This window comes from Dipodomys merriami, unplaced genomic scaffold, assembly GCF_024711535.1.
Source record: "Dipodomys merriami isolate MVZ:Mamm:240054 unplaced genomic scaffold, mDipMer1.0.p SCAF_40, whole genome shotgun sequence".
NCBI classification, from domain to species: domain Eukaryota; kingdom Metazoa; phylum Chordata; class Mammalia; order Rodentia; family Heteromyidae; genus Dipodomys; species Dipodomys merriami.
The window spans coordinates 9951294-9962420 of NW_027205604.1; the positions used below are offsets into that span (position 1 = coordinate 9951294).

The following is an 11127-nucleotide window of genomic DNA, read 5'->3' on the forward strand; positions in this document are numbered from 1 at the left end:
CCAGACTTGTGTCCTGGCCCAGACAGTTAAACTCATGTAAGATCTGCTTGCAAGGAATACGTATGATGCAAACGGCTGCTACCCATGAATGAATGGTGTTTTCTGGATCAAAATTCATTCCAGTATTGCGTCTACATGCCTACATGAGTATACATACCGGTCTGTTTATCACATCTTTGGCCTAAGTGTACTGCTGTGTCCTGAGTTTCTACTCATTTTATTTTGCATTTGGCATTCTAGCACATTGAAAGGAAAGCCATGTTCATTTCTGCCCATTCCAATACACAGAGAGTTCAAAAGTTCAAAAGATAAGAAGTTGTTCTCAGCATGAGTAAACTGTGAAATGCATTGGAAAATAAATTTTTGATGTCAACACACAGCCCCAGTTTATTCATGCTGAGAATTGTTTTCTTATCTTTTTTTTTTGGATTCTGAAAGCTTCCAGAGCCAAATTTGTTTAAACTCCATAACAAAGATGTAGCAGGATTTAACTATTGTTTTATTATGATATATTTTTTCTCCAACAATTATGGAGGTATGAGTAACAAATAAAATATCATGTGCACACATATGCAAACATGGTATGTATAGGGAAGAATGTCAATGGTGTAATCCTTTGAACAACTAACTTACAGGTGGACAAAATGGAATATATGTTGTCCAGAGGGGATGAGGTGAAGGGGAAAAGGGTAGGCAAATAGAGAGAAAAGATAGTTGAGAAAAGGCAGTCATCATATTCAACATAAATAAGTGAAAATGGAGCTAAGTAAATAGAAGGAAGGGGTGGGGTCAGGAGAGATGGAGGAAATAACAAAAGAGTTAACATTGAGATTATTATCTCAATGTTATCATTACACACAAACTGAGATGTTGAATTGAAACTCATCTGTACAACTAAAGATAATAAAAGTGAAGTTGTGTAAATTTATGGTGTACTTCATGATGACTTCACATATACATATATTGCACATATATGTGTGTGTGAATGAAATGAAATGAATATCATCTAGTTAACACACCTTTAGCTTACTAGTTACTTTGCTATATAGAGAGAATAGTTATGATCTCCCCATTAGTAAAATTCAATCAAAGCAGTCGAACCACATACCATACGTTAGAACAGTACTTTGATATATCAACTAAACCCTTCACACTGTAACAAACATCCATACACCTTACAGCTATCCTATAAAGATAGCTTTCTTAATAATTCAGAGAAAAGGAAGCTCATATCTCCTGAGGATTGCCTCTTTCCTCAAGAGTAAAACCCACTGAAGCTCACAATGACTGTCAGTTCTTAATTAGCCATGTCAATGAGGGGGAACATTAAATACCATTGAAGAGAGTCCTCTGAGGAGTGGCAGAAGATGTTTTCCAGATCATGCTTTGACAAGCCACCTCGTTTATGGGGATGGAACCGATGTCACGGAAGCTTTGGCTGTTAATGTCTTTACTGATTCTCAACATGTCCACATCATTACCACTTGGTTAGCAAACAGACGTGTTCTTAATAAAGTAGAGATCTCTGGATACCTATGTCACAGAACAAAACATCACTTTAGCTTGCTGTACCAGAGACAAAAATCTCTCCTAGTGGCTGAAACAGATAAATCCAGTGTGGGATCTCAAGCGGGCCAGGAAGAGAAGCAAGAGGCAGGGACTTACGGGCTATGGCCTGGGGACCCTAGGTTATCTTCTCTTGGCAAAGACAGTGCAAGAGACAGTGGTGACACCAGTCCTGCAGGGTGTCACCCACAGAAGAAATAGCCCTTGCAGAGCTCCACAGCCCGCTTTGCTTGCTTTGCTCTCTTCCTGCAACCCCAGTCCCAACCCTCCCTTGCCACCATGAAGTTCTCTGTGATTTCCTTCTTCATCTTCATTTTTTTTTGTGCTGGTATTAGACCTTGAACTTAGTGCCTGGGCACTGTGCCTTAACTGTTTCACTCAAGATTGGTGCTCTACTATTTAAGCCCACAGCTCCACTTGCAGCTTTTTGGTACTAAGTTGGAGAGAAGAGTCTCACAGACTTAACCTGACAAGGCTGGCTTCAAACTGAGATCTTCCGACCTCAGCCTCCTGAGAATCTGGGATTACAAGTGTGAGCAACCAGTGGCTAGTGTTACTTTCCTTCTTTTTCAAATAGTAGTTATGCTTTGGTCTAAACTCCTTTATGATTCTTGGCTACCCTCTCACAATCCTCAAGGACAAGCTCCTCGGGGAGTTTTCCCCAGCTTTACAGTGTGTCTTCAGATTCAAGGCAAACTGCTTTGATGGATGCAAGTTGACTGTTTTCAGCCCAGGTGTGAGAAATTCTGCTGCCATGTCACAAGAAAGTTCTCTGCATTTCTGGCTGGGGAATATTGTTCTGAGGATGATGGTGCCCGACAGGAACATCTGGTTGGGTGGGAGGAACAGGAGGGTCCTTGGCTGTAGTCTTCCCTTTTGACATTGTGACCCAGAACAATGACTGGGTGAGAGTGCATTTTCAGCTACAACAGGGTTCTCACCCGGGGGTCTCTTTGGGTAACTCTAAGTCAATTACTTCTCATGAGTGACACAGTCCACCCCCCAAGCCCTGGCTTTCTTTACCACCCCTCCCCTCCAGTGACTTGTAGGCTCATTCCTTTCTCCTTTCATTCTCCTCAGGTAGTTTCTCAGACTCCTCCTTAGGCTATGATCTCCATCATGCCCATAGTTGTAGCTATTCACGAAGTTAAGGTCTGAGGATTGTGGTTCAAAGCCAGCCTGAGTCGATACATCCAAGAGACTGTAATATCCAATTAACCAGCAAAAAGCCAGAAGTGGAGTGGTGATCAAGTGTTAGAATACCAGCCTTGAGCAAAAAAGCAAGAGCATGAGGCCTTTAGTTTAAGCAACAGTACTCTCTTCCTCTTCCTCTGTCTCTCTTCTCTCTCTCTCTCTCTCTCTCTCTCTCTCTCTCTCTCTCTCTCTCTCTCTCTCTCTCTCTCTCTCTCTCTCTCTCTCAAACACACACACACACACACACACACACACACACCGAGTTGTAGGTTGTACTGGTAGCCTTTCTTAGGAATCTTTTACCCTTATCTCCCATAACTTCAACCTCAAAACATGGGTCTATCCTGGACCACTCTCTAGAGCCTCCTTGCCAGTTATGAAAAGCTGTTCCAGGAAGTCTTGAACTGAAATCCCTCAGACACATCAGTACCACAGTCCCTGACCAGCTCTTCTCTCCAAGGGCCCCTTTCCCCTTGTGTTTCTGAGTTTCAAGTCTTCCTCTCTCACGTCTGACCACCACACACTCAGTATCTCCACTGTGGAATAGGTTTCCACATCTCTTCCTTCCTCCCCTCACTCCAACCATTTCCTTTATTTACAAAGCTCACTAGGCCTCTCCTCAACTACAGATAAAACTTACCAACTGTGGCTTCATCTCTCTCCAACCCATTCTGGACTCAAAACCACAAATCCATGGAGATTACTCCTCTGTTTAGGTTACTCCAGTGTCTGGTGGGCCCAGGGTCTAAGGAGCTGAGAATGTTAACAAATCAGAGTGGCTGCCTGATCAGACAAGAAGGCACAGTGGTCCCCTGCCCTGGTTCTATTACCATGTCAGAAGTCCTGATACACAAACCCCAAAGATCCATGCATCTGGACTCTACTGAACTCATTCTGCTGCTGCTTCCAGTGTTCTTTCTTCCTTCTAGCTGGGTTGAAATTTGGCCTCTGTAAGCTTCAGTATGACTGAATGTCTGCCTCTCTCCCTCAGAACTCTGTGTTACTTAAGGAAAGAGAACTGTCTTATTGGATCTTCCAAGTCTAGCAAAGTCCTCGACACTGAACAAATGTTTGTTGGAATGAAGTAACAAAAAGAAATCAGCCACACATCAAGCAACTCTGTTAGTGATTTGATTTCAGTGTCAAAGGAGAAAAGATAAATACTGGGAGTTTGAACACAATCCTTTGGGTACACTCACTGAACCTATGCTCATCTAGTTCTAATCTGCTCCTACCTATTAAAGAAAATAGACTCCAATAGTTCAGGGGAAAGAAGAAGAATTGACAAATAAGATCCCATCAAATTAAAAAACTTCTGCTCATCACAGGAAATAATGACCAGACAGCCTACAGAAAAAGAAAAAAAAATCTTTAAAAGCTGGTGGTCTGTCAACAGATTAACATCTAGAATATATAGAGAGCTTTAAAATGAACTATCAGAGGAACAAATGGCCCAATTAACAAATAATTGAATCAAATATATAGTTCTCAAAAATATACAAATGCCAAATCGATGTATGAAGAAATATTCAATATCCTTAGCTATAGAGGAAATACAAATCAAAACTATATTGAGATGCTGTCTCACCACAGCCAGAACGGCCATCAAGAACAAACAAACACCAATGTGTACAAGGACACAGGCAAAGGTAATTAAGGCAACCACTATGGAAGTCAATAGAGAGGTTCAAAAAAATTAAAAACAGACCCCTATTTATTCTAAACTAGTCTACTGTATGTACCTAAAGGGATATAAGTGAGCATAAAACAGAAATAACTTTGCCCCTATGTTTACTGCACCACTGTTGACAACAACTAAGGGCCTAAAACAGAAAATGTGGGGTAGGAACACAATGGAGTATTATTCCTCCCTAAAAAATGGAATTATGTTGTTTGCAGGATGAAAGAAGCCAGACTCAAAAAGACAAATATTACATCTCTTCCCTCATATGTAGTATTTAGACTGAAAACTGCTGGGAGGTGGGGGAGGAATGGCATAAATGTCAAAAGGGGAGACTATTGGACTGTATAACAGAATGACAGGAAAAGATAAAGAAAAAAACAGCATGATAGAGGGTGAATATGATCAAAATATATTATGTACATATGTGACAATACCACAAAAAATACCACACTGAAACCTCCTTTATACAGTTAATGTACATTTTTAAAAAAGGAAAAAAGGAAAGGAAAGCAAGGGGGGAGGGGAGAGGGAGAGACGGAGAGGGGGGGGAAGGAAGGAAGGAAGGAAGGAAAAGGAGAGAGAGGAGGGAGGAAAGGAGGGAAGGAGAAAGGGAGGAGGGAGGGAGGTATAAAAAACAAAGCAGATGCTAATTGAAGAGAACAAAAAAAAGAGAACAAAACTAGATTTAAGCCTTAACAAAAGCTTGCTGGGACACAATTTTGGGGGGTCCTTCCAAAACTCATTCCACATCTTCACAGCTAAGAAACCTCAGACAAGTTACCTGTCTCGACCACAGTGCTCTCAGCTGAGTAAAAGATGATGATATTATTTGCCCTTCGTGATTATTATTAGCATTAAAGATAATAATGGATACAAATTGCTAAAAATAATTCACTCATAGGGTGGGCACAGCCTTCACATTTTGTGTTCACTTTATGTTCATTAATGTCATTGATCTACAAGAGAAAGTAATTTTTGAACTAATTTACACTAATGATCAGGTGACAGACAATGCTTCAAAATGGATTTTTACAGCCCCAGACATCTCTAGTCTGCTCTTGCCAAGGTCTGAATGTTTCCTCTCAACCACTGCTCTCTTGAAGTGCTAACCTCAAGTCAATGGTAGCAGAATGAGGGACATGTGAGCCACGAGGGTGGAGCCTTGGTAAATGAGACTAGTGGCCTTATAAAACAGATCCAAAGAGCTTGTTTTCCCTTTCTATCATTGGAGAACACAGTTCTGTGAACCAGTTAATAGGTCCCAGTAGACACTACATCTTCCAGTGCCTTGATCTCAGACTGCCTAGCTCCAGACTTGAGAAATAAATTCTTTATAAACCATCCAGCTGGTGGTTTTGTTATAACATCCTGACCGTCTAACTTGATTCCAGGTTCTGTCTTTAAAAAATAAATAAATAAAAACAACCAGGCACCAGAGGCTCACATCTGTAATCCTAGCTACTAAGGAGGCTGAGATCTGGAGATTACAGTTCAAAACCAGCTCAGGTAGGACAAGTCCATGAAACACTTAATTCCAACTAAGCACCAAAAAAAAAAAGCTGGAACTAGAGCTGTGGCTCAAGTAGTAGGGCACTAGCCTTGAGAGGAAAAACAAAAAACAAAAAACAAAAAAACTCAGGGACAGCACTCAAGCCCTGACTTTGAGTCTCAGGACCAATACAAAAATGAAAGCAAAGAAAAAGAAGAAGAAAATGGTAACAACAAAAAGAAAACAAAATGCTGCAGGAATTATGAGGCTATAAGTGACTCCCTTTCACTACTCCAGATTCTTCCCATAGCTTCTCAACTTGCTTTGTTTATAAATTCACAGGTTCTTCATAAAATCTCTGTCTTTCCCATGCTGACCCTGAGTTTCTACATGAGGAGGAGGGAGGAGGAAGGGGAAAAGGGAGGAGGTGGTAGTATTTGGATATGAAGTGTCCCTCTAACAAGTCTCACCTGTTAAAGCTTAGTTCCCAATACAATGTTCAGATGTACAACTTCGGGGAAGTGATTGAATCCTAAAGGTCTGACCCAATCAATGGACTGATCCCTTGACAGAGGTGATAAGACACTAGGAGGCCTGACAGGTACATTACTGGAGACACTGCCTAGAACAATGGCCATGTACTTGTCAGAGTCTTTCATAAATCTGCTCAGCCATGCCCTTCTACCACGGTGCTGTGCCTCCCACTGCCTGGAAATAACACAGCCAGCCTATCAGGGACTAAACCCTCTCAAACCATAAGCCACAATGAGTCCATGGGAGGGAGGGATGTGAGGAGTCCAACATCGTTTTGGAGAAGACTGAGACACAAAGTGACCACACCTTAAAAATCCCTAAGAAACCCAAGTATGCCAAGTTCTAAGAATTGAAGTGGCTCATTCTGTCTTGACTGATCTCTAGTATGACATTCGCAATATGATCATTTTACTACTACTCATCGTGTTACTATGCGATTGTTTACCAAAGTAAATTAGAAAGGATAAATCTTAATAAGAGTACATGACAGCTAGTCACTTTCCTTTGATATCTCAAAGATCTAGGTAGAGTTTATTTCCCCATTCTTTAATCCTTTGGAAAACATTTGCAGAGTGCCATTAACATAAGTAAACTCTTCAATATCCCTGTATCAGAATGCCATCACCAGTCCCAACTCTCCATTCTAGAAAGTTCTTGCCAAGGTTTCTTCCCTCATAATTCCCAGTTGAAGTCTAGCCCATCATTTTAACATGTGTGCCTGCAAGAAGTCTGAGAATCAGAAAATTTTCTTTCCTTCGGTTTTTTTTTGTTTTTGTTTTTGTTTTTTTGTTTTGTTTTTTTTTTTTTTTGGTCAGTCGTGGGGCTTGAACTCTGAGCTTGGGTGCTATCTGTGTGCCCTTCAGCTCAAGGCTAGCACCCTACCACTTGAGCCACAGCGCCACTTCCAGTTTACTGGTGGTTAATTGGAAATGAGAGTCTCACAGATTTTCTTGTCTGGACTGGTTTTGAACCATGATTCTCAGATCTTAGCCTCCTGAGTAGCTAGGATTACAGGAGTGAGCCACTGGCACCCAGCTCAGGAAAATGTCTTATGGAACACCTCTGTAAGGCAGAGAAAACTCAGATCATTCTTCTGAGGAGCTAGCCCACTCACCGTGGGTAATTATCATTCCAACTTGGCATCAAATGTCAATAGTCCCTTATAGCTATTACAATAATTGGAGGTGAAAGTTTTCTTTAGTATCCTCTAGGTAAAAGGTGTCAAACACTGACAATGCCCAGGATGATGAAAAGGAACTTTGTAAAAACAGGATAAGGATTGGATGTACCAAAATGCTATACATGTTAAGAACTCCAGCCCTGGAACCAACCTGCGTGGCTTCAGATCTTCTGGATTTGGGGGAGTATGAACATAACTGTCTCTGCCAGAAATGAGAATGATCATAGTGCCTATCTCACAGGATGAATATTTCCCAAACAAAATGAAAGAGTACCTTGTTAGAAATGTGCCTTGCATCTAAGTAAGAATCCAAATGTTTTCCAATATCTTACTTACATAAAATAGATACTTAAGTACTCTTTGTGGAATACTGATTTCCACTTAAGAAACCTCAGGTTGTCCAAGGTCTCTTAAATGTGACAAATGAAGCTCATCGGATGGATGGATTATCATTAGAATTGGGAAATCCCTTTCGTATATCTTTTAACTTCATTAATGACCTTTGGAAAGGGAGTTTACCTTTTGAAGAACGCACCACAAATACAATGCATAATGTTCGCGCTGACCATTAGCCACACACTCATCACCCTAGCTCCCAAATCTGCTCAAGTACAAGCTCAGTGACATAAATCTCTTACCCATGTTAATGACCTATAAGTGCCAGTCAGTAAGATGACGAATTCTCATTAGCAGTTTTCACCTCATTAGAAGCCTGCTTTCGCTGATAATGGACCTCAGAGGTCAATAAAAAAAAAATCTCGGGAAGACTTCCCTGTAATTTACTGGATGGACAGTTGTGTGGAAGCCAAGTGCTATTCAGGAGTGTGTGCCAAATGCCCACAACAACTGCAAAAGACATCCACAGAAATCCAGCACAAAATCCCAACCTGGTTCCTGAGGGGAAAAAAAACTCACCATTTACTCATATACTAGGTAGGACTAAAGAAAAATTTGATTGGATTTTCCCCTACCAAGAGTACCAAGAACTTTCAGAGGGTTCTCAATAAAGCATTGGTGGGGGGGGGGGGGGGACGGACAACAACACATCTCTATGAAGTGATCCAAGACTTTATGTTGGCTTTAATATCTGATTTCATCTCACCTGATAAATAAATGAGCTGCAGTAGCAGTGTCCTTTAAAATTGCAACGTCATCCTTCAACCTTTTCCACAAGAGCGTCAAAGCTGAAACATGAGGTAAAGCCCAGTCGTTGATGTAAAAACAAGAGGCTCCATTCTGCCATTACTCAAAGCCTTCCCAAAGAAACAACTCCGTCCAGGAGTGCATGAGTGTTTCTGTGGTGAACTACTAAGACAACCCACACTTCACTTGAACACCTGTCCTTGAAAAGGTTAGGACCAGCCTATTGGACAAGTGAAGATTTGTGCATGCACAAGCTCTCTGAGATAAAGTGAAAAGTCCAAGCCAGCTACTTCCAAATAAACAGGACAAACCTCCTCAATTCAAGAGCAATCACATTCACAGAAACTCCTTGTATTTGTGCAAACAGGCACTGACAAACTCTGAAGGCACTTGGGTGGGGGTGGCCACTGATATCCCAGCCACACCTCAAGATTGCTAGTTAGGAACATGTGCATATAGAACCAGGCAGCAAACTGAATCCCACACCAGTGGGATGCAACATGGAAATGTAAAGTGAACCCCAAAATAGCATTTTTTTTCTTTCCGGAAAAATAAAATAAAATAAAAAGCGAAGCCTGGAAAAGGTAAGAGGGTCTTTGTGTAATTATCTAAAGCATTCTTCTATTTTTTTAAAAAAAAACTGCACATTTCAGAAAAGCAAATCAGCAGTGAAGAAGTAGCAAAGCCGCAAATCACGTTCAGAACATTCTGGTGTCTATTCTCAATCCTTTCGAAGCAGCAAAACTGCATTCTGGCTTCTTCTCTGTCGGACGGTTGTCTGGAGTTGATCCAGCGGATGCTACTGAGATCCGCCCAAACTTCTCCAGCTAGTCTACACCAGGCAATTGGTACAGACTTCCCCGTGAGTTCCTCGCTGCATTTGCTTGACACGGTAACCAAGAACGAGCATTTCTAGCTGTGCAATCCTCATCTAGAAACAAAGCTATATCTCCCCCCCCACACACACACACCCCGAGTCCCCGCGCCCATCTCCGAGGATGCAGCTGCAGCAGCTTCTCGACCCCGACCCCCTGTTCTCAAAGGGGGGAGGGGGGCCTCGAAGCCAAAGGCCAGGACTCGCCCTCCCCCCCCCCCCGCTCCTCGCCGCTCTCCCCCATCGAACCTGTGGAATCACGCGTTCGTGGGACATGCTCGTGCCTCTCCGAAGGGAGGCAGCGGATAACCCGCGCAGGACCGCAATCAAAAGAAGACGACGTCGTCAGAAAAACTCTGCCGCCGGATGGCACCCGAAAGCCTCGCCGAGAAGTGTCGCTCGCATTAAACCGGTGACTTCCCAACCTGATTTGTAACTGCAACACACGCACCCACACACAGACACACACGCACACGCGCGCAAACTTGGTGCGGAGGGGCGCGATCGGCCAGGCGCTCGGAGAGAACCCCGACCCTAGTGTTTGCTCTGGGCTCCCCAGAGCCACGCGAGTGACACCGCTCCCCGCCCCGTGCCTCCCCGGGGACCGGCCGGGGACACTTCCCTCCCCCCCCCCGTCCCCGATCCCTCGCTCCACGCCTTTCCCTCGGGGTCCACGGCGCGGGTCCGGGGCGCGCGGGCTGCGCGGGCGCCACTTACATGCCGGGCCCGAGCTGCAGGGCGCTCCTTGGCGGCCGGCCCGCGGCCACCCCGACGCCCAGACACCAGAGCCACCGCGGCCAGGGCTTCTCGGCCAGACCGCGCCGCCCGGGCCACCGCCCCGCGCCGCACCGCGCTCCGGATCCGCCAAGTCCGACAGCCGGCGCTGAAGTTGGGTTCGCCCGGGTAGAAGTTGGTGTGCGGGGGATCCTGGGGCCTCCCGCCTTCCCTCCCCCCTACCTCGCCCAAGCCGCGGCTCCCCACCGAGGGCGCCGTCCCAGGGGCGGCCCCGCCGGGCGGTGCGGGTAACCGGGAGCGCGGCGGGACGCGCCCGGAGAGCCCCGGAGGCGCGCGGTACAGGCGAGCTGCGCCGCCCAGCTCCGCCGCCGCGGCGAGTGAGACCCCGGAGCCCGGCGAGCCCGCGGCCCCCGCCGCCCCGGTACCATGGCAACGCGCTCGCCGCCCGCCCCGCCCCTCCGGAGCGCTTAAAGAGACAGCGCGGCCGCTGGACGCGGGGCCGGACGACCACGCGCCCTCAGTACCCTCCGCGCGCCCCGCCTTTCGGGAAAGCGCGGCGGCGGGGCCGGGGCGCTGGCCGGGCGGCTGGGATGCAAACGAGGGGCTAGCTCACTTCCACCCCCCCAACTCTCCTCCCCACCCGCCGAACATCACCCCCAATAATCATCATCAACAACAACAATAATAATAATAAACGCCGCCGAAAATGCTAACCAGCCGGGCCCCCC

General features: G+C 45.0%; 1 protein-coding gene across 1 annotated transcript in view; it reads right to left on the reverse strand.

Annotated features, from left to right (window-relative positions):
• The window catches only part of LOC138806526 (EGF-like and EMI domain-containing protein 1), a 503918-nt gene extending 493466 nt beyond the window's left edge, over positions 1-10452 (reverse strand). The window contains 1 exon segment of the mRNA XM_069991959.1: positions 10382-10452. Coding sequence (XP_069848060.1) covers positions 10382-10383 — 2 coding nt within the window. The 5' untranslated portion in view covers positions 10384-10452.
• Between the last annotated feature and the right edge of the window lie 675 nt (positions 10453-11127).